At 49.0% G+C, this 25,683-nt stretch overlaps 8 protein-coding genes across 8 annotated transcripts; 5 read left to right on the forward strand and 3 right to left on the reverse strand.

The window, feature by feature from the left end:
• Positions 1–5,442: 5,442 nt before the first annotated feature.
• FIESC28_09107 (uncharacterized protein) lies at positions 5,443–7,492 on the forward strand (the record flags this gene model as incomplete). Its single annotated transcript, XM_031163244.1, has 3 exons — positions 5,443–5,534; positions 5,585–7,331; positions 7,385–7,492. 3 exons carry the CDS (start codon positions 5,443–5,445, stop codon positions 7,490–7,492), a joined length of 1,947 nt encoding a protein of 648 aa, XP_031012667.1.
• Positions 7,493–8,188: 696 nt separating this feature from the next.
• FIESC28_09108 (uncharacterized protein) lies at positions 8,189–9,766 on the reverse strand (the record flags this gene model as incomplete). The annotated part of the gene is made up of 3 exons (XM_031163245.1): positions 8,189–8,391; positions 8,440–8,838; positions 8,896–9,766. 3 exons carry the CDS (start codon positions 9,764–9,766, stop codon positions 8,189–8,191), a joined length of 1,473 nt encoding a protein of 490 aa, XP_031012668.1.
• A 2,321-nt stretch (positions 9,767–12,087) lies between these two features.
• On the forward strand, positions 12,088–14,277 carry FIESC28_09109 (uncharacterized protein; the record flags this gene model as incomplete). Its single annotated transcript, XM_031163246.1, has 1 exon — positions 12,088–14,277. One exon carries the CDS (start codon positions 12,088–12,090, stop codon positions 14,275–14,277), a length of 2,190 nt encoding a protein of 729 aa, XP_031012669.1.
• Positions 14,278–14,778: 501 nt separating this feature from the next.
• Positions 14,779–16,275, reverse strand: FIESC28_09110 (uncharacterized protein; the record flags this gene model as incomplete). The annotated part of the gene is made up of 1 exon (XM_031163247.1): positions 14,779–16,275. The coding sequence occupies one exon, from the start codon at positions 16,273–16,275 to the stop codon at positions 14,779–14,781; it is 1,497 nt and encodes a 498-aa protein (XP_031012670.1).
• A 685-nt stretch (positions 16,276–16,960) lies between these two features.
• FIESC28_09111 (uncharacterized protein) lies at positions 16,961–17,932 on the forward strand (the record flags this gene model as incomplete). The annotated part of the gene is made up of 2 exons (XM_031163248.1): positions 16,961–17,669; positions 17,721–17,932. The coding sequence occupies 2 exons, from the start codon at positions 16,961–16,963 to the stop codon at positions 17,930–17,932; spliced, it is 921 nt and encodes a 306-aa protein (XP_031012671.1).
• A 703-nt stretch (positions 17,933–18,635) lies between these two features.
• Positions 18,636–20,411, forward strand: FIESC28_09112 (uncharacterized protein; the record flags this gene model as incomplete). The annotated part of the gene is made up of 3 exons (XM_031163249.1): positions 18,636–18,854; positions 18,905–20,048; positions 20,107–20,411. The coding sequence occupies 3 exons, from the start codon at positions 18,636–18,638 to the stop codon at positions 20,409–20,411; spliced, it is 1,668 nt and encodes a 555-aa protein (XP_031012672.1).
• Positions 20,412–21,182: 771 nt separating this feature from the next.
• On the reverse strand, positions 21,183–22,618 carry FIESC28_09113 (uncharacterized protein; the record flags this gene model as incomplete). The annotated part of the gene is made up of 4 exons (XM_031163250.1): positions 21,183–22,037; positions 22,091–22,210; positions 22,266–22,474; positions 22,528–22,618. 4 exons carry the CDS (start codon positions 22,616–22,618, stop codon positions 21,183–21,185), a joined length of 1,275 nt encoding a protein of 424 aa, XP_031012673.1.
• A 1,767-nt stretch (positions 22,619–24,385) lies between these two features.
• On the forward strand, positions 24,386–25,552 carry FIESC28_09114 (uncharacterized protein; the record flags this gene model as incomplete). Its single annotated transcript, XM_031163251.1, has 2 exons — positions 24,386–24,666; positions 24,727–25,552. The coding sequence occupies 2 exons, from the start codon at positions 24,386–24,388 to the stop codon at positions 25,550–25,552; spliced, it is 1,107 nt and encodes a 368-aa protein (XP_031012674.1).
• Positions 25,553–25,683: the final 131 nt, after the last annotated feature.

Here is a 25,683-nt window from a genome sequence, read left to right on the forward strand (position 1 = left end):
AAGTACGCCAATCTAGACTTTCGCTTCATTGATGATGGCGATGCCGATATCAGAATTGGATTTCGCTAGTACGTACTGCAGGATATTGCCTAGGAATACTGAACGTCTGCCTACTGGATGAACAAAAACAACGACTGGGGCTCATGTTCCTACGTGGGTAAAGATGCCCAGAAGTTAGGCCTAGGCCAGAATACTACCATGAACCTCGGCGACTTGGGCGACAGCAGCCATGAAGAAAAGTGGTCTCGAGTCGTCACGCACAAGTTCGGCCATGTAATTGGCTGCGTCCCTGAGTAACAGGTGAGCCTCATCGAGTGGAATGTCGACCGGGTCATTGAAGACTGCAGAAGAATGTATGGGTAGAAAGAAGATACAGCACGGTCGCAAATCATCGACAAGTAGAACTTCAAATCTCTTGTCAAGACGGACTTTGACCCTAACTCGATCATATGTCACTGTTTCCCAGTCCCAGCGGCTTGGACCGTCAACAACATCGTTGCTCCAACTAATGTCAGCCTTTCCACTACCGACAGGAGTTTCGTGTCCACACTCTATCCTTTCCAAACGTGTAGCGAAGGGAAAATGATTATTGATCCCCTGGTACCACCCAGTACCCATCAATACCAAGGCTATAAGCTTCAATCCTTCTTATCTTGCTGTCCATCATTTGACTATCGTTTTGAAGCTTCTCGACCTGAATAACGCTGGTAAGATCCGTGTTCGTGCGGCTGCTTCGCGAGTCACTGGGGATGACTTTACTCTCAATGTCGATTCATGGGCCTACTCACAGTTGTTCAACGCGGCCGCGACCTGAATTGAATACAAAGCATTTGACAGTGATTATCAAGGTATGTCTGCATCATAAGTAAAGCATTTCCGAATACTTGGCTAATCAATTGTTTGCCGCAGTTGGAGAGTTCAACACGCTCGACAGTCGACCCCCAAACAGGTTCCCTGCCACAAGTCAAGACGGTGTCCGCCGACACCCCGAGTAATTGACTTCCGAGACGGTCAATTCAGCGAGGCTCCCAACGTCGTCGTCTGGCTAAGCGCTCTCGACCTAGACATCGACACTCCTCAAGGTGGAGAAAGTCCTGTCAATGACCCGGCCGACTCTGATACCAAGATCAGCGGGTATTGTCTATTCCTCGATCTCTATGTGCCTAAGCCGGTTTCGGACTCACCAGAAGGCACTTTGGCACCAGTGGTAGCATGGATCTATGGGGGAGCCTTTGATTTCGAGAGCAAGAACCAACTAGGTGCACTCTATACCGGACAATCATTTCTTACGGCGAGCAAGTGCAGACGATCTACGTCGCTGGAAACCATAGAGTAGATGCCTACGGCTGGTTGAATGACCACTACATGCAGACGCCCGGATCTACCTAGACAAACCTTGGTTTATACGACCAAACCCGCTTTTCGACCAGGTCGAGACGTACATCAATCAGGTCAACGGTGAGAAGTATAAAGTTTCAGCGTATGAGGAATCAGCTGGCGCCAGATAAATTCTTCATAACCTGGTCCGCGTGGGTGGAACAGTTGATCCTATCATTCGCAAGTTCGTTGTCCAGAGTCCTGCGTTCCAGTGAACCTGGGATAATTCTGTCAATGGAAGGCTTGAACATATTTACATGAACTTCTCTGATCTGGGGGGCTGTGGTCGGAGCTTTGACATCGACGTTCTTCGGAAATCTACGAACCTTTTTCAACGGTGTTGCGAGCACGGGTCTGTTCCCTGTTGGTTCGCCTGTAGATGGCGATTGGATTAGGACCATTCCCACTATATCCTTTGAAACGGTAAGTCATGAGTTTGATTTAACCAATCCATTGGGCTCCTTAGTAGAAGAGTAAAGCTAACTAGTTCAACAGTTCAATCCTAGAAAGCGATCGGTGCTACTATCATCTCACACGTATTGAACGAGACCGCCTCTTTTACACCCAAGAACATCTCTTCGGAAACAGCCTTCAATAACTTCCTCGAGTTATTCCTGCCTAGAAAGAAGCTTGAGAAGCTTCGCAAGCAGAATGCTCAGCAATACAACTGCACCGAACTTTTCGCCGGCGACTATACTAAATGCATTGTGACAACAGCTCGTGATGCTTCCTTCACCTGCAATGCTCGAGATCTGTATTCAGCGCACCCCAACATATCTTACATGATGCAATATATCTTTCCAATTGGGCGTTCAGCCTTCCAAACCGTTGACCTAGTCGCTTTGTTCGCCAACACACTGGACCGAGCCGTAGAATTGCACAGCAAGAAATTACCGCCATAGCTTGCCAAATGGCACACCAGACCACTCATCAAAACAGGTGTTGCGACTGTTTACCAGACCTACTTTGCCGCTTTGGCACTGTCTGGTGATCCGAATTTCTTTGACTTACCACTGGTTGCCGGCGCGCAGCCGCCAGCATGGAATGTCGCAGATGGCTCTAGCGATCTTTTGACAAATGTTCTCACCGTCCAGATGCCCAGCGGCCAGCCAGATTTTGACTTGGGTACAGATAATCAGCACGTAAAGGCGCGATGTGCGTTTTGGGTTTGGGTCGGTGAAGGAAATCATGTTGTTTGATGGGTTACTGGTGCAGGATCCGGATGACGATGTACATGCTGAGCTGTAGGAGTGAGCTTTATCCTGTGAACTTTGATTATCTTTCTGGTGATCTAGCAACGTTACAGATACGAAGAGCATGTTTATTCTTTTTCTTTTAACCTAGCACTTGATAGTTAAAACTGTACGCTATTAACTACTGATCACTGTGTCATTCGGGCATCGACTCACTGTGGGCATTTGTCGATCAACTCCGTCAACCTCTATTGTACAGTAACTATCTGTCGAAATCAGGATACTTCGCCTTTTCCCTTGCAGCTTTTACATGGTCACCCCATCGCTACCCTATAGGGTTTCCAGCAGATTCAGCTCTAGTGTCTGCCTGCGATAACTCACAATTGCCGATGACATGGACTTCTCCTTAGCATTGTTCCCTAATCCTTAAACTCTTATACAACTACAAAACACGTTGGATCCTGCCCCATAATACATGTATTAAATTGTAGACAGTTCGATCTTAGCACGGAGAGGATGCTTTCCTCGCACGTTGATGAAGTTGGATCATGGCCTTCATCATACTACTTAACCTAGAGTAAAGATGGTGGACATCATAAAATTCGTACTTTCAACACGAACATGCCAAGCGGTCCTTTCATAGAGGGACTGAGGGAGATGCTTCACTTCCTGATTATTGTAAACTTTGCTTTTGCAGTACTGCATCCGACATCTAAACTGTATCAGTGTTCGTTCATACAATGTGGCATAGATATGCAAAAGGACCACGAAGTCAATGTCTCAAGCCAAGGCAACAGCTCAGCGGAGGCGTCCCCTGCTGAAAGTCATGAGGGAATGTACTGCCGCCGGTATTGAAACTTCTCAAGGGAGGATTGCTTTCAACCACTTGTTTCAGTAGTTCTTTCTTTGAAAGTTCATGTAGTCGCACTTGGTTATTCTGAGACTCGGCCAAAACGCTATTGGACGGTATCCTGGTGAGACAAAAGGGACAAGAATCTCAGTCTGATCATCCTGACTCCCGGCGCACGGAAGTTAATCGCTTTGTGGATCCAAAAAGCCATAGAGCAGGGTTCCGTCCCTTGGCAAGCCACATCTTCCAGAAAGAGTCGGACGTGTCTCAAGTCGAAGATTCAGTTGTGCAGATCATCCCTTCAGCTGAACCACTTCATTCTTATTCGTCAACCTTGGAATGTAACCGTCATGTCATTCCTCCATCCAGATCATTAGTTCTCACCAGTAAACGGCTCGTGCCGCCACCAGTTTAGCTTCCGCAAGAGTGGCTCAATGCTTTCGGGGGGTCGGGGAATATTGCTGGTGCATGAATCAGCACAGCCTCGCTGCGGCCGCACGAGACAATCGGACGACTTACTGAGGTTGAATGGACACGCCCCAATAACCCGGGGCCACCTTGTCCAAAAGTTCGTTTCGAACTATTGCATCTGCCGACGCTATCATCAAGGTATCTCAGGCGTTTGCCGGAGGATCTGTGAACGTAATGTTTTAGGGATTAATATGCAAGGAAGACGGCAGAGCAACGGACTGCATCGTCATTAAAGTGCAGTCCATTATACCGACTGACATAAGAACATGAAGTTTGGGTCTAACGCGGCTGCGACACTCGCAGCAAAAGGCCTTACAGTGTCTCCATGATCGTTGTCGAGTGGGCGTGTTGATCGTCTTTGAGAAACTTACTTTATCTTACCAAGGCAGTAATATGTCTAAAGAGTGGCTGGTTCAATTGGAATAGCTCCAGTCGATCCTGCCTGCAACTCTTGATGTTTGTCTCGCTTGAGTCCTCAATTCGGTCATGCCTGCTTCTAAAACTTGGTTCTCTAATGGTGAACTATGCAAGGGCGAATTGGAATGTTTTGTCTTCCCATGTTTCTTCAATGACATAGACTCTATGTCTCTGTGAGGTAAATTGCCCCATTTCATGTCTTGATGAGATGCTGCTCCTTCTGTCTTACACGCAGAAACTAAGACAAGGTTCACATGACGTGCGAGTCTGCGGGGGAGATACCGCCTCCCCTCTGCAGGAAAGAGTTGATATCGTCCCGTGTCTGAGATCGACAAAAGGGTGTGCGTGGAGACGCCACTATAAACAATGTGAATCTGTTTGAGTGATCTTCTCACACGAAAGGTTGGCTGTGTCTAGATCAATAGCTCCACTGATGATCTTGTTGTCACCTCAGCATCTTGTAGGAACTGGGTGACAGTCGATTCAGCTTGGATGCATGTTAGTCAAGTTATGCCAAGCTCACTCACAATGCCATCTGGACAGGGTGTAGGGGCATCAACTGCGGGCGGTCCAAGCATATCCAGTCCCGAACCGGCGTTCGATAATGGTGAATTGACTTTCGGTACATTCTAGCTCCGGTAATACATCTCGGAATCCTCACAATTCTTCGGGCTATCGGCGGGGTATTGGATCTCATGAAATGATTCTCTCACTTTTGAAACGTTGTTGTCAGTCTTGACTCAAATGGGCACATTCTTTCAGTCCGTGTTTGTGACGCAAACAGTGATTGATCTGCCTGCGCCTGCCACTCTACTCTCCAATCAACACTTCCCGGTGGTCTCCCTGGCCACGCCCTGAGATCTGTTTGTCTCGGATCGATTACCAAGCTCCGTATGATCGAGCTGGTAGCGAAAGGAGAGTTGGTCGTTCTCCTTGTAAACAGTCTAACTAATCACAGTCACCCAGTTATACGTCATATAACAGTTCAACTTGTCCCCTTGAACTGAGGAACCCGATGCTTTACAGTTATTCCGTGGCTCATAACCACGATAAATACAGACTTCGCGTACTCGTACACTCAGTCCCCTGCACAAACTGTCTGTGGTGTCTACAGCAGCCTTTCCAACCTTCACTATGGCTTGGTCGGTCCGACTCTGCGTAGTCCTGGGGGCCCTCACGTCGGTGGCACAGGCTCAAGAATGTCCTGGTGCTGGTACCGATAAGGTGTAGGTCTCACCTCTCTCTTCATCGATGCCGCAGAGCTAACTTCACCCAGATCCCGTATCAAGTTCAAATCGTATTCCAATTCTCAAACTTTTGCCCTACCTGGAGACGGCGAACTCAACTTCCTGAACAACGTCGCGACCTTACAGGACTGCGCCAACCACTGTGCGGTTAACGACCTTTGCAAGGCTTCCGTCTGGAACGAAGACACCCACGAGTGTCGCCTCATCAAAGACACCGATGGTTGTCAAGATGAAGAGCCTGGCCATCACTCTCTATGGAAGGTTGGCTTCATCGACACGGACGATACCTCCGGATGTTCTCCACAAGAAATCGACGAAAAGTGTGCTGATAAGGCAAACAATGCGCGCCTCGACGCTGAGAAGAAATGCGACGCACGCAGCGACGACCTCAAGGCCGAAGTAGCACGCCTTCAGGCCGAGAACGCAGCCCTTCGCGACGCCAAGAACAAGGCAGAACGAGATTTGGCCGAGGAGAAAAACGCCAGAGAAGAAGATAAAAAACTCCACAACAGGCAGTGCCAAGCCAAACTCGATGAAGAAATCAATAAGAGGAGGCAAGCTGTCAAGGACGCGCGAGACGATGCCGAACGCAACTGCAGGTCCAAACAAGACAACGATCTTCAGAGGCAGCTTGATGAATGTAATTCCAGCCACAAGGTGGACAAGGCGGAGCGCGAACGTATCGAGAGCCAATGTGCCGAAGATCGCAAGCGTTGCGCCGACGGCTATGACAAGCTCAGTCAGAAATGCGTTGACGACCTGTCCAAAGCCAACCAGAAGGTGAAGGACTGTGACAACAAGTGCAATGACGCCATCCGACAAAAGGATGACCAACTCCAACAATGCACTGATAACCTCAAGAACGTCAAGGACCAGCAGAAACAGTCAGAGGACCAATGCAAGGCAGACAAGGCCAACCTTCAGAAGGAATGCGAGAACACTCGCAATACCGACAAGACGGCTTTGGAGGCCACATGCCAAGCTGAGAAGGATATCATCAACAAGCAGTGCGCTCATGACCTCGACTCTGCCAAGAAGCAGCAGAAACAATGCGAGAACAAGTGTCAAGCGGAGAAGGATGTCATCAACAAGCAATGCGCCCATGATATTGATGCTGCCAAGAACCAGCAGAAGCAATCTGAGGACAAATGCCAAGCTGAGAAGGAGGTTATCAAGAACCAGTGCGCTCATGACATTGACTCTGCTAAAGACAAGCAGCAGCAACAGTCCGAGAACAAGTGCCAGGCTGAGAAGGATGCCATCAAGAACAAATGCACGCAAGATGCTGACACTGCTAAGGAGCAGCAGCAGAAGCAGTCGGAGTCTAAGTGCGAGAAGGAGAAGGATGCAATCAACAAACAATGCACTCAGAATCTTGATGACGTCAAGAACCAGCAGCAGAAGGAACAGTCCAAGTGCCAGAAGGAGAAGGACGATCTCGACAAGCAATGCAGCGACAAGCTGGCTAAGGAGCAGAAGACCTCTGACGAGAAATGCGAAAGCCAGAAGGATGGCCTTCGCAAGGATTGCGAGGACCGTTGCAAGGCCTCTGCGCGGGGCAAGGATGACATCTGCTACAACCCAGGTGGTTTCACCGCCTGGCCTAACACCCTCCCGCCCTTCAACGTCGACGATACCAACTATGTGTTGAAGCCCAATACTCATGTAAACCCAGGAAGATTCTCACTACGTGAGGCTAGTTCACCAGCTGCCTGTGCCAGGGAGCATTGCAACAACGCGAGCGACTGCATTGCCATCCGCTGGGACGTCAATACTGTAAGTCAACCAAGTCATTGTTCTCATTCGTTGCTAACCATGCCATCTACCAGCCTAATAAATGTTATGTCTTTATCGACTCGCCGTACAGTCAATTTGAGACGAGTCGCATGAAGAACTACCCCAACTCTTACATGATCTTCAAGGGCGACAAGATCTAGTAAATGTTTTCGCGGACTGCTGGTTAACCCAATAAGATGCTTTGTGCGCATGTTATTAGTCGACAAATTTAGTTTGAAGCATGGATGGAGACGAGATGGATGGTCAGGAAGTGTGTAATTAGTTGTCGGATAGGAAGCAGACAGCAATCAATAGTTCCCTTTGTAAAAACGACTATCTTTGCGCGATTGTGAGTGCCATTGCTTCGTCTGTATTTGTGGATGTGGAAAGCCGCAGCACAATGAGCGTTCTGTCACCGGGCTTTTTTAGTCCCTGTTGGTCTGTGGCGTGGACTCAGCGAAGACCCGGTATTGAACAGGGCTCCATACATTACTTTCTGAGCATGGCGTCTTCCGCCAAGACTGAAGATCATCGCCCTACTGAGTGGGGGGTGTCGATTACCATGAGATGAGCTGTGTATGGCGGGGAGCTGGTCGGATAAGACCTTCTCTCTAAGAGCCCCATTGCTTGTTTCAATCAATTGTCACAGTATACCGGTATTTTTCCAAGCATAAGTGTTTGCATTGTGCTGAGATACAGAAATTGCAGCTGTCTTAAAAGCAGCTACAATAAGTAACCTCTACCTAGCAGAATTTCAACCGTCCCCGACTGCCCACCTGCTAACAACCATTCAACTGCCAAAACACATTCTGACCCCAACGAATCCGGCTATCTAGAATGCCCAATAAAGAATGCATTTAAGGGCCAAACAACACGTCATTGATCCAGAATTGGAGTGTAGTTCTGTTGTCTCTCAGCTCCGAGAATTTGGCGTCCAATTTCTCGGCCGAGACACGGAGCACGCCGGCGAATTCCGGCCGCTTGCTAACTTCCATCAAACCACTTAGGAATTTCTCAGCTTGAGGTGCGCTGCCGATTTGGTTGGCAGAGAACAGAACCGCTGTGAATTATTAGTATATTACAGTGAGTCGTAGTGATGTAAACTTACCATCGCGGGGATGGAAGGCAGCTTGCAATTTCTGCTGACAAGTAATGATGGCATTCTGCAAGGTGTCTACAGCCTCTTCGTTAGGTTCCCCGTCAGTGATGATGATGATAAGGATCGGGCGCTCGAAAGCTGCTCCTGCGTTGGTCACGCTGTAGATAAAAGGCTCGAGAATCTTGCTGTTCAGGTTTGTGCCGATCTTGGTGCTGCCATCCGGAGTGAAGCCCATTTGAGCCTTGAGAGCATCGCCCTTAAGGTTATCCCCACCGCTTGCCTTGTTGATGAAACGGATGTGAGCGCCCTTCTCATCGGTTGAGAACAAGCTCATTGTAGAGGCAATTTGACTGACGATCTCGGACTGGTTTGGCCATCGGTTCTCGTCTTGCATAGAGCGGCTGTCATCTGCACATCACATGGTTAGATTTGTCCGTAGTAATAGAGACTGGAGAGAGTACTGACCGCAATAGATGATAGGCTGGTACAAGGCCATATGAAACGACGAGGCAACTTCTGCCGAAGTAAGTCGTAGGCCGAGACTTGGATCAGTCACGACCGTATGAGCCTTCAAGAGAATGCTGTCGAGGACCGGACTGCCCGGTGGAAAGAAGCTCTCCAAGCCATAAGTGGCGACGACATCGTCTAAAATGGTTTTCAATTCTGGCTTGGTGGTTGGATATGCGGATACCGGCGCCGCTGTGCGAGGCTCAACAATCTCTTTGTTGATCACCCTGAAAGCATCGATGACACTGTCTTGGATGGGCTTCTTAGGTGCGAGGTAATCAATTGCGAGGAACGCCGACGAAACGAGGAACCGTGTAAGTGAAGTCCCAGTTGGGTTGAGAGGGTCTGGGTCAACGAGAGCCTCCTTCACCTTGACGTTCAGAAGGCGATCCGCCAGATCCAGCGCGGTCTCACCCTTGCTGTTCGGGGTTGTGACAGAAGCTCCCTTGTCCTTGAGAGCTTTGATGATCTCAGGATCCGGGTTATTCTTGAGAGCCCGCATGAGGGGAGTGTCATGGGGATAGGAATCGTCTTCTTCATCGACGTTGATGTCCGGGTGATCAAGCAGGATCTTGACGACGCGGGCTGCGTTCTCCTTGGCATCAATTGCCATATGGAGGGCAGAGAGACCATTGGGGGACTTCTTCTTGACGTTGGCCTTGTGGTTGAGAAGAAGGCGAATTGCGTAGGTATCACCATTCAATACAGCATAACCCAGGGGCGTATTGCCGTCAACAGGTCTGTTGATGTCATCGCCACTGGTCATGTCCTTGAAGTCATCTCGAGTAAGGGTCCTGTCTCTGACCCTGTCTGCAATGATGTTGGACATGGTGACAGTCATGGAATTGGATGCAAGGGGGAGGTAAAAAGCGAAGTAAGATTGAGTTGTTGATAAAACGGTAAGGACAATGTTGGTAACGAAGGGATGGGAATACGGTGGTCAAGAGTTGACTTATACGGGTCAACAGGTGTCTCAGAGTGCCTTGTTCTCAGATGCTTATGCAATAATCTGGCCTAACCCCAATTCTGCCCACGGGGTTACGGCACTCGGTCCGTAAGACAGTGTTTTGCTTTTCCCTTCCCTGTCCTTATGCTCCAAACTGGGAGCTAGGATAGCGGCACGGGTCTCTCCGCTTGACCATAGGCACGCCAGGGACGGACCGTGGCGTTCGCGGGTGAAATTGTCTCCGAGACATTTAGTCTTCTGCTGACAGCTGGAGTCATGATTCCATGTTGACATGTTTCGGACGCGTGGATGTGAAAGACATGAATCAAGTCAGTTCTTCAGACTCCAACCACACTGCTTTTTCCGCCTTTGACTCAAGCATAAGCCGCGAGGTATTGAGACAAAGGATAGATGATCTCAAGTGTCGTGTCGAGAGGCTGATGACTTCACCTTGCGCCGGGCATGTCAGGTCTTAGCTTTGTCTTTTCTTCTCATCCCTTGCAGCGGTATCTTTCCCTGAGACCCTATTGGATCAATTCCATCCAACCCTTTGACGCCTGAGGCCTTAGTTTCACATGAATACAGGCCTTGCCCCATCGTCAGAGTCTCAGGTCGCTGCCGAAAGCATGTGAATCACTTCTCAGACACTTCATTCTCTCGTAGTATTCTGTTATAAGACCGGGGCCACATGTCAGGTCGCATCATTCCACTAAGCTAGACAAATCCACTACCCAGACACTGCCATTCCCAGCCAAGGACACGTCTAGGACGATGTGACGAGACAGCACTATGTATCCGCTAAGACACGGGAACCATCTCTTCATCCAGATCTAGCACCCGTCATTCCTTAGATTTATGCAATAAGGATGATGATCAAATAATGTCCCAAACGTCTCTCTAGATACATACACTGAACCTTTCCATACCCCCCTTCCAGATATTCCTTCAAACCACCAATGAAGAGACATTCCCAAGCGACGCCTGTTTTGAATGATAAGACCGAAGTATCGGGACTTTTGGTAATCCGAAAACCGGAATCTGTCGAGAAGGGTGTAACTTAGGGGAAATCATCTACCTAAACCAGAGCGTGAAGATCCTTTTGATCCAAATACAGAAAGCTCGGCTTTCACAGAGTGAGATGGCGCAACCATTCACGTCGTCCGGGAGGAACATTGGCAAGACAGACAACAGAGAGTCAAGCAATACACCCCCTCCTGGTGATCTTTTTGTAATGGCTTCTGTGGATAATGGTCTTGGCACCTGGCCTGAAGAAGCAGAAGCTTACTCAAGGTTTATCGGACCGCCGTTTCTGTGAACCTTGTGCTTATCTTAGGGGGTTGGTGTAATTGCGGTAGTGGTCATGGTGGCTTAAAATGTCGATCACTGTACTTTCCCTTTTATTGTATAACCTTAATCCTTCTGCATTAAACTTCAGTGCAACAACAACGACATACACCCGTGTCCAGCGCTGATACTGGTACGATCGTCGATATTCTCTAAAGATATCAAGCTCAATGGAAGCATCAGCTTCTAGGAACTTTACAAAGCTTCCCTTGACACATGTGACTGTACTGCAGATCTTGGAGAGAAGCTACTAGGGACTCAAACTGTCCCGCAATGAAGCTGAGATACGGGTCGACTCCATTGAGCTTACATGCTGACGAAGAGTCTCACGAGAATGGGAGACGGAGACTTGCATACTGCATCCCGAGTGGCTCAAATCAGATGTCTTGGATCTGATCTACAATCAAAAACCATAGATTCCGTGCTTGAAGAATGCTTAAAGTATGACCCCGCTTCATACGTCGGTCGAAGTGGCTGAACCCTTCCTGCCATGTCTCGATAATAAGTCATGATCTGCGTTTTGAGCTCCCTTGAACAGCGTCGTCCTAGTTGAGCTCTACAGAATCGATGTCTCTCGTCCATTACAGTTACAACTGACACGATACCAACCGCATTGAGGGCGCTCCGGTTTGAGGCTGGCTACGAGCGGGGGATCTACCAACCTCTGGTTGCATCTGGAGGAATATGTGAAATCCGCTTTGAACGGATAATCTACCAGATGATCATAAAGTACTTATATCTCATTACATCACGCCATCTCTGAGCCACAGGATCTAAGCAACAGACACACCACCTTCCTCTTCCCTTTCACACAGAAACCCTTCTTCTTTCCCATCCAAGCCGTTCCCAGCGTTGTCACCATGACGCGCCTGAGAGACGTCGCTATCTTATTCGCCAGCTCCGTGGTCTTGGCCCAGGACCCCCATCACATCCTTGATGGGAGCTCCTCTGGGCTATTGACAACGCCGTTGGGTACTCAAGCTAGCACATTGGGCTCATGTCTGATGGGCTCAGCGTGTCAGAAAGTTGGCAAGAAAATCACCATCGATGATATTGTCATCTCCACCGACGCTCATGGAAACACAAAGTGTTGTCCCCAGGGCACCACCTTCAACGGTGTCAGCTGTGTCTATCCCAAGTCCACTGTCTGCCCTCCTAACATGCACTTTGCGAATGGTGTTTGTATCCTCACCTCTGGTCCTGTCTGCGAAGATAAGAACTTGGTGCCCACCAAGGACGGCTGTGCCTCCAAGGTTCCACCCACCTGTCCTCCAGAGACTGTTCTGGATAACGGCCAGTGTGTTCTGAGGAAGGAGCCGACTTGTCCAGGTGGAAAGAAGATTGTCAACGGCCTCTGTATCACCGATCAAGTACCCAAATGTCCTGAAAAGGGCTTCCGTGCTCAGGGTAATCTCTGTGTTCATGAAGACGGCCCAACATGTCATCAAGACTGGCTCAAGGTGGTCGACGGCAAGTGTGTGCACGTCAAGGAGCCCGTCTGCCCCGATCGTACCAAGCCAGTCGGTGGTCGTTGTATCCATGAGCAATCCCCAACCTGTCCATCCGGCTTCCGCATTTCCGGCGACACATGTGTGCACGAACGCGGTCCATCTTGCCCTTCCGGATCTACGTACCGTAACGGCGTGTGTGAATACAGCAGACCACCTACCTGCAGTGAGGGAAGTCTGATTGATGGCCAATGTGCGACCGATAAGTCGCCAGAATGCCCTTCAGGTTACAAATTTGATAAGGTCGCATTCCGTTGCCAGCGCCGGGATACACTCCAGTGCCAGGCTGGATACGTGAACCGATGGGACCGCGTCAGTGACAAGATCGCGTGCTGTCCCAAGGACTTTGGCGGTTTCGATGGCACATTCTGTACTCAGGACTACCCAGGCTCCGGTAAATGCCCTCCCAACTCTGAGCTTCGCGACAACAAGTGTGTCACTACTCCAGGAAACCACCCAGACTGTGACGGTGGTAAGGGTTTCGTTGAGAAGGGCGTCTGCTACAAGAAAGAGGAAGCCTTCTGCCAGAGCCCTCTCAAATTGCTCAAGGACAAGTGTGTCTATGAGACGGATCCCTACTGTACCGATGGCAAGCTCTCCCCTACTCGCATGGAGTGTATTATTGAAGGCCCCAACTGTCCTAGTGACTCAATCGTCATCGATGATGAGTGTGTCTCCAATGTGCACATCCCCGAATGTCCCGCTGGCCTCAAGCAGCAGGGCAACTCTTGTATCGGCGAGAAGATTCTCAGCTGTCCTCCCGGAACCACCAGGAGCGGCGACTACTGTATCTATGGCGACGTCCAGCCTGGTTGCAAGGACGGTCTCGTTCTATTGGGCGACAAATGTGTCACCCGTACCACCTCCAAGTGTCCCGAAGACACGATGCCTGAAGGAGAGTACTGTGTCTCTATCAGAAACCCAGTCTGCCCTGAGCCCGACTACGTCTACTCGCTTGAGAGACGCGCTTGTGTTCACCGCTACAGACCATCATGTCTCCCTCCTTTCTACCTGAAGAACGGACGCTGTGTCATTGACACCCTTCCAGTCTGTCCCACAGACACAGTCCGCAATGGAGATAGCTGTATCACTCGTGCCAACTGTTCCGGTGACTACACCCTGGTAGGAGATCGTTGCGTTTCCAACAAGGGACCTGAATGCCCAGACCCCTTCACCGAGTTCGACGAGAAGACCGGCTCATGTATCTCCCGTTCCCAAACACCTTCCTGTACTGATGGAAGCACTCTCTCTGGCGGCAAGTGTGTTCTCAAGGCTGACTGTCCTCCCAACACCACCCCTATGGGCGATTACTGTGTTTCATACCAGAAACCAGCTTGTCAAGATGGCTTCACGCTTGAGAATGGCGAGTGTGTCCTCAAGAAGGGACCAACCTGCCCAGCCGGCTACATCGCCCGCGGCACCGACTGTTATTCTATCAAGAAGCCTGTTTGCCCTGCAGACAGTGTCATGGATGGTGACCGCTGTATTATTGGAGTCAACCCTGACTGCATCATTCTCGGCACCTGCCCTGAGATCGCTTAGTTGTGACCTGGAGCGTATTGTCAAGGTAGCTCGGAGATTGACACATTTACCTGACGGATCCTCACTCCTTCCCTGTTTTTTGCCTTTGTCATATGTAATCCCGTTGCCCTGGTGGATAAAAAGGCACTTTGGGAGCCTTCGAAGCCAATTACCCACCGCTCGTCTTGTGCATTATCGTTGCTCAAATTTCTTTTATCCACTCACTTAGTCTTACTACTATGTTATGTTAGTTTCGCAAATAATAACGGTCCATCCTTCAAGATTACAAGATCCCAAGTGAAGTTTGTTTAAAGTCCAAAAATGAGTTTCGAGAGCCTTATCTATATGTGGGTTACACAGCCTCGCAAATACTTAGAACGGAATGTCATTGGAGCATACTTGCATATCGAAAGGCAGTGCAATAGCTTTGTCTACTCCGTACTGTAACGTTTATTAAGAAAAAATGTACATTCAATCCTCATTTGCGCTAATGTCCATATTTATATACGTTCGCCTTTCATGCTAAACCTCTAGGCCCCGAATCATCTCTTCTTTCACCTCTCCCAAAAACCTCTCTATGAAGTCTCTATCGTAGTAGCTCTTATTCCAGCTGGCCGTCAACACAAACTGATCCCTGAATGTCCAACCATGACACTGAACAGCCTTCGCTATCATCTGCGTTCCCAACCAGAAGTCTTCCACCACTACCTCTCCTTCGCTCTGTCCACCTGAGATGGGATACGTGCGATCCAAGACCTTCTCTACTAAGCCCATACTGGCAAAGTCGACAGCCTGAACAGTGGGCATGTCGGGAGGTGGAGGGGTATTGACCAAGTCAAGAATCCTTCTGATGAAAGGAGCGCCAAGATCAGCAGTGGACACGGGTTGTCCCGCGTCGTCCTTGAATCCAGAATTTCTGGCACGTCCATACGACTTTTGCAACTCCTGACAGACTTGATTGAAAGTCTTGTTCTCATTTACCACATCCAAGACAATGACAGGGAAAGCAGCGCAATATTCACCAATAGAGTACTGGGGAGTATTGTATGGTGAAGGGAAGTTCTTGCGTATGTCAACGGGGGCAAATCTCCCATAAGACTTGCACAGCGGGTGTTGAGGATATCTTGCAGAACAGCGAATAATGGCAGCATGGGTGGCGAGGGATATCGTGAGACCTTTGGCTTTGCTCCCTGCCAGTAATCTACTCGTTGTCTCTTTACCAAAACTGAGAGTGGCTCTGGTGGAGTCTCCGGGGATGGCATCACCGCTTCCCTCTCGTGGGGGAAGCGCCACGCTGGGTGCACCGGCCAACATATCAGTGTACATAGCATCTGCAGCTTTTCGCATGTAGTCTGGGGTGCTGGCCTCGTCGGAAAAGGCGTCTAGGATCCAATCGACGTTTGGTGCTATACTGCCATCGCCAACAGGGGACGTGAAACTGTCGAGTGCGGCGTCGGTGCCTTTGGCGAGAGATTGAGAGACAACATGAAGGAAATTGACCGCAATGGTCATTGCTGAACCGCCGTCCATACGCCAGTGGCTCGTTTGGAAGAGCACTTGAGAAGAGAAGGGAATCCAAGTGCAAGTCGCATATTCTTCATCTTTAGCTAATTCGAAAAGAGCTGTGGCATTTGTTGCTTTGTGATCTACTCGGAAAGCCTTGCCCAGCCATTCCTCAGCATCATAGGTCGGTATGAGTATAGCGGGAGTCTTTCCAGATTTATGACTGTGGTTTTGCAAATTGAGGACGCTTCCAAGCTGTGGATGATGCTTTGCCGTCGCCGCCCATGCTGTACGGATGTGGGGGACTGGATCAGCCACTGAAGAAGGGAATGACAACTTCAAGGCTGTGTAGATGGAAAGGTGTTCCTTTGCAAGGGGAGCCGTGGCTGTCTTGAAGTGATAGAGTAGCTTCTCGACTGTTGAGAAGGGACGAGCTCGAACATCTGGATTGGAGGCGAGGGTGGTGAAAGCTGGGTCTAACCGAGCAGTAGTGGGGTTGGGGCTGATGGAACCCATGGTTTTAGGGTAATCTTCTCAGCGATGCCAAAGAACCGCCTTCGTTTGGGATGGAGGACTTATGATGGGTGATTAAATGGATATACAGCTTTTCTTCGAAGATTCAGGATTTGAGCAAAGTGCAGTAGAGAAAGACTGTTGACAGAACCTTGAGAGCACGTACGTCCAGAGGGATTGTGTTGAAAGTCGTCTCAACGGCCTTTGCGGAGATAACAAAAGCGGCCACTGTATCGTATTTGTAAGCTATAAGCAGATGCGAACGATGCGATGGCACGATGGCAATCGGAGACAACAGAACCCTTGTACTCGGAACTTCTCCCGACGGAAGCAAGCTGGGCTGGGCAGGGTATGTTGCAGGGTAGCTTAATCCTGGTCAACTTCGAGTCCTTAGCGTGGTACATGCATGTCAGCTTAACAAAAGTCCATAGCGGCCGAGTCCCTTAGCGTGAGTCCCTAGCGTCAATCAATCCATGTTTCATCGCCTCGACATGGGATTTTCGCTTCCTTCTGCTTACTGCCAGTACCGAAAAAGAAGAGTCCTTTTTTGTATGTCGTGGTCAAATTTTGCCATGATGAGTTTCACAGTATATGTATTCATGACATTCTGGAACATGTCTCAGCGGCAATAGAAACCACCTAATTGAATCTAACCAGACTTACCCATTTTCATTGCCTTCTTTTCAAAATGTCTTCCATTGCTGATCAAACCGGCACTGTGCCTTTCACTCATCAAGCTCTGGGCCAACAAGTTGAGACCTTCTATCGCATCATCGGCGACTTGAAGTCAGGCCAGCGACCCTTGATTGCAGCTCATGGCGGTCCAGGCTCAAGCCACGATTACTTCTTGAACCCTCTTGCCAGTTACCCTGCAGAGACTGGCAGACCTTTGGTCCTATACGATCAAGTCGGCAATGCGAAGAGCACCAACTTCACCTTTGAGTCAAAGTCGTTGCCCAACCTATCAGTCGATGTATACACTGCTGAGCTCGACAACCTGGTGACAAAGCTCGGCATTCAGGAATTTGACTACCTTGGTCACTCCTGGGGCGGTATGATGGGTCTTGAGTACGTCATCAAGTACCAACCCAAGATGAAACACTTGATCTTGGACTCTGTTCCTGCTTCCGTCGAGCTGTGGACGAACAAGATCAAGGATACCCTGAATGAGCTAGACCCAGCCGAACGGGACCTGGCATTGGAACTGGACGCCGCCCAGGAATATCAGGATCCACGACTGCAGGCTATTTTGAAGAAACTGCAAGACAAGCATGTGTGCCGATTGGACCCTTGGCCGGAAGCGGCTCAGGGTTTCTTTGGCACCATCATGAGTAATCCAGCTGTCTATGCGACCATGCTAGGACCCAGCCAATTTGCTACATTGGGAGCACTGAAAGGTAAGTCAAAGCCACATTATAGCTATAGCGCGTGCTAACAAATTTCATCAGGCTGGTCCGTCGTTGGACGCTGCAAGGATATCAAGGTACCAACACTGATTCTCCACGGCGAGTATGACTGGGCAGACGACGCTGGTGTCAAGCCTCTCGTTGAAGAGATTGAGAACAGCCGCCAGGTTACACTCAAGGGATGCAGTCACATGTGTCATCTGGAGGATACAGAGGCGTTTAAGAAGGAGGTTTTTGGGTTCCTCAACAATTAGATGTAGACATAAGACATAGACAGTTTGTGCGATTCACAATAAATGCACATAAGTGCTTTCATTCTTAAATAATTTTATCCCGGATAGCCAGCTTTGACCATTTCCAATATCCTAATGGTTATATGCATGCCATAGACGACGGCGTGATAGTAGTCGCGCAATTTTCGTAACATCCATCAGATGAATGTCATTGGCCCAACCTTGCCTCGGAGAATAATCCATCTCCCGTCTTTCGCAGTTTTACCATCCTTTAGGAGACACACCTTGCGGCTTACGATCTCACATCTTACTCCGTTGACCAACCCTTGTGCACGTTGCATCGGCCCTGCCGCGGAAAATTAGCGCAATCGACAGGGGGTTCAGGGCTTAGCATCCCATATCCCGCCCCTTAGCTCCTCACCATAACCCGAGGACCAATCGGGTAGGAGTAGAAGGCCAGTGGAGTTACAAAAGAACCCGGTGTAAGATCAGTGAGAAAATGTCCTTGTTGGCCTTGCGTCTTACAGCGCAATATGCAAGCGAAAAGGCCCTTTCTTTTTCGGCAGATCCCTCGCTGATTAATTCGAAATGAATTATTAAGCCGTTGTTCACTCGATGCGCGAAGACACGTGTGTCCACATGTCCGAGAGAATGCTAGCTAAAAAAGAACATGTCCTACTCACAAACGCGACATTCAACACTCAGTTCCCATCATACAACGACCATGTCTTCTTCAACAGATCTTGACAGAGCGCCAGTCATCGCAAATGATGTTGCCGCAGACCCTGAGACTGCTTTCAAGGTAGAGACCAAGACTGAGGCTCGGGAGACGAGTACCGACAATGATAGCCAGACTGCTGAGGTTGAGTATCCCAAGGGATTTCAGCTTACTTTCATTGCCATTGCATTAGCTCTAGCTCTTTTCTTGATAGCTCTTGACATGGTGAGTGCTCTTCATTGCCGTGTTAAAGAGCAGCGACTGACCATCTTTAGACAATCATCGCTACCGCCATTCCCAAAATCACAGACGAATTCCAGGGTCTTGACAAAGTCGGATGGTACTCTTCTGCCTTCTTCGTCACCATCGGATCTTTCCAATCCTGCTGGGGAAAGGTGTACAAATACTTTCCACTCAAGATATCCTTCCTCACGGCCATCATCATTTTTGAGATTGGTTCTGCCATCTGTGGCGCTGCTCCCAACTCAAATGCCCTCATCGTGGGACGCGCTATTGCCGGCGTGGGCGGCGCTGGTGTGAGTGCCGGTAGCTACACCATCATCGCTTACTCTGCTACGCCTGAAAGACGGCCCATGCTACTCGGCTTGTTGGGTATCTCTTACGGCTTCGCCAATGTCATCGGTCCGCTAGTCGGCGGTATCTTCGCTGATAAGGTTTCTTGGAGGTGGTGCTTCTACATCAATCTACCCGTTGGCGCCATTTCCATCGCTATTATCACCTTCTTCTTCCGTGACCCACCTCAGGCAAAGCCAGCCCGAGTCCCCTTGAAGGAGAAGATGTTGCAGATGGATCTTGTCGGTGTTGGTCTTCTCATCGCTGCGACTATTTGCTTCGTCCTCGGTGTTGAGTACGGTCAAGGAAAGTACAGCTGGGGAAGCTCCAAGGTCATTGGTCTCCTCGTTGGTTTCGTTCTCATCCTCCTCGTGTGGGCAGCGAATGAGTGGTGGATGGACGAGCGGGCTATGATCGTGCCACGTATCATCAGAGACAGAACTAACTTGGTCATGTCTGGTATCGCCATCGCCATTGGCGGTTCCTTCTTCCCAGTTGTTTACTACGTGCCCATCTACTTCCAGAGTATCGATCATGCTACTCCTATCATGTCTGGTGTTCGCAACCTGCCCATGGTCATCGCTGTAACCTTCGGCATTTTCCTCGCCGGTGGTCTCATCTCAAAGACTGGTCGATACCAGCACATTTTGCTCTTCGCCCTTGGTCTCTCTACCGTTGGCGCAGGCCTCATCTACACCTTCAACCTGCACACCTCCACCGGAAAGTGGATCGGCTATCAAATCCTTGCTGGTGTCGGGTGGGGACTTGCGTATCAGATTCCTTTGACAGTAGGTCAGGGTTCTTGCGATCCCATGGACATGGCACTCATCACATCCAACATTCTATGTGAGTATCTTCAGTTTCTCTAATCATTTCCGCAAACAGATGCTGACAAAATACGCAGTCTTCCAATCTTATGGCGCTTCACTTTTCATGTCGGCTGCCCAGGCCGCCTTTGTGGACCAAATGACGGCCAAGGTCATGGAACTTAGTGACAGCATCAGCAAGGACCTGCTAGTTCTGACAGGAGCTACGGATATTTACAATGTCTTCAAGGGTGATGAGCTCAACGATGTGCTGGCTGGCTACATGCATGGTCTCAAGGTGGTTTATGCTATGGCCATAGGTACGATTGGTCTCGGCTTTCTGATTGCTCTGGCAATGCCATGGAAGAAGCTCAAGCAGGGCCAGGCTACAGGTGGTGCTTAGATGGTTATGGTGGAGTTGAAGCACTGTGTTGTTGGCTGGTGTTAGCATATGTATGGTACTTGGCGGAAAAGACGGACCAGGAGGAGTGCAATTTCGCAATCACGCAATCATAGAGGAATCATTCTACAGCTTGGCAGCTGTTTATCTATGTTTATTGTTATTAGAGTTTAGTCGCTGATGTGACTTATGTACCTAACTTATCGAGATTTGACCGGCTAGAGGCTACGATTGGTGACACTTATGAAACGAAGATTTATCTTAGGCTTGCTGTTTAGAGATAACCTTGGCGTTCATAAAGGAATTATCCATCGAGAGAACAGAGAAATCATTCATGCAGGGAAAGAGACAACGACCCACAGTAAGAAAGTAGCGCGTTACAAGGGACGGATGGAATGTGCCGTGAAGAGTAACAGAGCAACATCACTACACGTACCCTACACCTCGACGACATCACTGCTGCCAAACTGGCGGTTATGGCAAAGTGAAATTGTGCTATTATAGTTGCTTTGCTACGGGGAAAGATGCATGGCAGGATCGTGTAGTTCGTTCCAAGACCTGGTATTTCAAGGGGGCTCGTCAAGAGGCCCACCGACGGACCCGTCACTTTTGACACGCTGAGTCCCTTGGTGTAAGGATGAATGCAAACGGGATCGGTTCGAAGATTGTCAATTGTTCAATCTAGCTCTATAGTAACTGTAAAAAATGCGACTGCCATTCTATTTTCACTTTTAAGTTCACTTTTTATCACCCAAAATGTCTCCACCATTGACCTTAAAGGTCAAGTAAACCCTCTTTAAAGTTGCTAAAGCCATAGACATATACCGGCTGCAACTTCGCAAGGCCCTTTACCCTGTCAACATCTTCATCAGCTATAGTAAGCGACTCGTTTTCCTTTTCACTAGTGACCAGAAGACCACGGGGATAAAGATGATCAAGTCCGATATCCTTGCCGACAAAGTTGAACAAGTCATGACGCTCCCTGTAACACCAAGGCTGACCATCCTTGTAAACCAAATCGTGCGTATCACGGACATCCCCCGAGTAAACACTCTCAAACACGCCAGCCACGTTGACGGAAATAGATGACATCCACGGCACGCGGAACACGGAAGCCTGACCTAATCCCTGCGGAACAAGAGGGAACGACAGCTTGACTGCACCAGTGGAGGCGTGCACCGACAGACGCACGTGGTGCGGGAGCGCCTTGAGGACTAAACCGGTAAAGGCCTCAGAGCGGGCCATGGTGGCGCGGGCTAGTTTCTTGGTAATCTTTTTTCCCTGCATGCGGCTGAGTCCCTGCATGACGGGGGTGTACTTGAGATCAATCTCGTAGAAGCGACTCATCTGGGTGTAGGTTCGAAGTGAGTCGGGGTCGCGGGCGAAGAGCGCGTCTAGGGCCTCTATGTTGGTGTGTTTTTCAATTTGGCTGCGGCAGTTGTGTAGACCCTCGATGTAAGATTCCTTGTCGAGGGGTACTGTAGGGACGCCCATCAGCTCGTGGGGGGAGCTGATTCTGACGTTAAACCCGTAGGTCTTGGCCATGTGATCAATGGCTTGGGAGTACTCCCAGACTTTTTCGTCGGAGGTAGGGTAAATGTCTGTGCTGATGATGAGATATTGTTCTTTCTTTAGATTCAGAGCATTACTGTACCGTTGAATACTGCCCCGTCGGAGGCTACTGTCACTTGGGCTCCAAAAGGATATACTTGAGTAACATCAAGCGTCATAGAGTGGAGTTTGTGCAGTCCGATATATTCTCCCATATCAGGAAGTGACCCAGTCACTTTGTCAGGGTTTTCCTTATTGATGTCAGACCAAAACATCTGTAAAGATAGACCGTGGATAGAAACGTACCGACTTGAAAGGGTAGGACGGAATGACAAAGTTGATGGGCTCACGACGACGAATCCAATACTCGACGTGAGTTCTGAATTTGGAGCGTCCCTCCCATTGTCGAACACTATCGACGCCATCTTCTGTGGTCTTGGTGTGCATACCATACTTCTGGACAACATCCAGAATCTCATCAGCTAGTTCGGTGATGTAGACATCGAGTGGTGCATCTGAATAGCGTCAGTATCGTAGAGTATCAAAGACAGAAGGTGGGTTGACATACTGTCCTCTTCGTCTGAGAGCTGAACTTCACGTACTACTACTGAAGCAGACTTCTCAACCTTGTCGGCAAATGCGGATCGAACCTCGAACATGATGTCAGACTTGTAGACTCAACTTAAAGATGCTTAGTGAATGTCGTAGAGAATCTGAGGATTGTAATAATTATTTCAAAGTGTACCTAGCCTACCCTTTTATATCAAAAACGACGATGTTCTCTATCTCTACAGCCCGTACCGTTTCATCACACTCGACACCCTCCCACCATGCCTTAGTTCCGATCTCAGTCGAGGCGCAGTGAGCATCGAGATGGTAGCCTAGTCTCCTCACTCCGTGAAGACGGCTACTGCATCAACAAGGCAATGAGGTGGTCTGCCAATGGCCCTATTCCGTCTTAACCAGGGGTCTGTTACTGCAGGAGCATGAGCAAAGGTATGGTTGAGAACGTTTGACATGATTGAACGAACTTCATTCGAGAAAACTCTATCGTGACTTGCGCTTACGGCGTGGCATGGTTCGGGTCGGGCCTGTTGAGTGAGGATGTACCGATGCAGCTGTAAGCCGCTATGGACTTTTGGCAGGATTTTACAGCTGGATCGTCATCCTGGACTGAAGGGATAAGGCGATAGCTCGATCTGGGTGGCATGCTCGCTTTTTCTCGGTAGATATTGGCCGTTTATATCCATTTCTACTATACTACAAACGACTACATGCACTATCGATTTGATTCTAAAGTGTCTGTCCCGAGGTAACGGAATGACAGCAATGATCGTCCTGAACTGCTGCAATAGAAACGCACATATGGCAACTACTATAGAGGCCGTGCATAAAAGCTCTTGTCTCCTCCAAATGCACGTCGTTTGATATGCACATTTGACAATGATGCTATACTGACGGAGAATATCCTCGGCCGGGGACGTATGACCCTCTTTTTCTGTATGATTGCTTTGTAATATGGCAATGTTTACTGAGAAAACAATGAACTCTGACAGGGTCTGGCATTCGGGCATTATACGGCGGAAATGCATGTCAGTCTTGCGAGACTAGCGCTAAGGGACTCGCAGGGTAGAATAAAACGTCCTACTGTAGAATCCTACGGATAAAATGTACGATACTTCCTAGCGTATGAGGATGGGTGTGCACTTCTTACCCGAGAGGATCAGATCGCAGTTCAACAAATCGAGATAACGCGCTTATGGTTTCATCCACGCTAGTAATGGCGAGATCGCAGGGGTTCTACAGTACCTGCCTTACAGAGTTTGCACTAAGGACTCTCGTCGCAGGATGTAACCGAATCCTGCCGGGTCGGATTTGACCCCGCAATAGTCTGACATTGTTAGTAAGCCTTCCTCACGAGCTGGGTACGGGTAGCCCGACGGCATAAGCGGGCGTAATAATACCTACTCTTAGTGGTAAATCATTCGGGATAAGCTTTTTTCAACGGATCTATCCAAGCCTCGGAGTTAGGATTTGCTAAAAGTAGTGGCCGTAATCTAGCCAGGGGTGGCCCTTGACGAATCGACCTTATTCTCCCGCGGCCAAGTAGCCGCAGGCCACCAAGACTGACTTCCCGCAATGGGCGCCGCACTAGGGACTTGCATAGCCGGCTCCCGTCAGCCTCAAATCTTGGCCACAACGTCTCTCTATGTGTAGTTAGACGTCGTTTCATGATCCGAATTTATCTAGATATGCTACATAATTGAATTTGACCCGACAGAGATTTCATCTCACATCATCTGTTCTCCTCGTTATATGTCAAGATACCCAGGCCACATTGTCAGTAACCCATCCCTCTCAAGTACTTCTATTCCTTTGTCACTTTCATCTGTCTTATCAACCTTTTGACTTGCTCAGTTGTAAGAATGGGTTCAGTCAATACCTTCGGTCTGAGTGCCGACAGCGCCAAGTTCTTGAATGAGTCCGGAGCCTCAGCAGTCGGCTCAAACATCGTCCAGCGTTTTGAGCGTTTGACTGGGAAGAAACCTCATCACTTCCTACTTCGACAAATTGTCTTTGCTCATCGCCAGTTGGATGACATCTTGGATGCTTACGAGCGACGTGAACCCTTTGTCATCTTCACTGGACGAGGACCAAGCAGTACAAGCATGCACGTTGGTCATGCTCTACCCTTCCAGCTCGCCAAGTAAGTAACTTGCCGCGGGATCACTCATGGACCGGACACTGAATTAATTTCTTCGTGTAGATATCTTCAAGATGTCTTCCAGGCACCCACAATCATCATGTTGACGGATGACTCCAAGTACCTCTTCAATTCAAAGTACACATTGGAAGACATCAGACGTTACACGATTGGAAATGCAAAGGATATCCTTGCGTTCGGATTTGATGTGAAACTCACTTACATGTTCTCATCCCTCGAGAACAGTAACGGTCTCCTTTACGAATGCAGTCTCGAGTTTGCCAAGCGCATTACTCCAGAGGAGGTCCACCAACATACCGGCTTTCAATACGGAAGCATGAACATTGGCATGTTCAACTTCTTTGCCAAACAGAGCGCTGGCTTCATGCCTGGCAGTTTCCAAGACATTCTACCAGACGTCAAGACAAAGGGTTTACCCAGTCTGACCGTCATCGGTACTGATGTCGATCCTTTCTTCTGGATCAGTCGTAAATACGCATCTCAGGTTGGAGAGCGCACACCATCTTTCATCTACACGTCGCTAGTGCCCAGCCTCGATCCCAAGGATACGGGAAAGATGTCAGCGTCGGTAACTTCTTCTGCCATTTTCCTTGACGATGAGGTTTCCGTCGCTGAGGAGAAATTGAGAAAGCAGCTTGGGAGCAGTGATGCTGGCACTAGGTCGGTTATGTTGGATTATGTTCGGGCCTACCAGCCAGATGTTGAGGACTTTTCAGCGTTGGAGGGTTTGAGTCATGATGAATTAGTGCAGGAGGTAGTAGAAGCTATCAAGTCATACTTGTTGGGATTCCAGGGTAGACGAAAGGAGATTACCGACGAGGTGTTGGCGGCGTTTATGAAGCCACGAGCCATTTGTTTTTCGAAATAAGCGCAATTTGATCGTGTAGGGTAGAGGAGTCTCGTGGTGTATCTTGCACGATATGAATACGAGAATTGAGCCATTACATCTACATACATGAATCCGAAAATTAATAAGTGATATTTCTTGGCATCTTGGCG

This window comes from Fusarium coffeatum, assembly GCF_003316985.1.
Source record: "Fusarium coffeatum strain FIESC_28 chromosome Unknown BRIP53273_contig_222, whole genome shotgun sequence".
Lineage (NCBI taxonomy): Eukaryota > Fungi > Ascomycota > Sordariomycetes > Hypocreales > Nectriaceae > Fusarium > Fusarium coffeatum.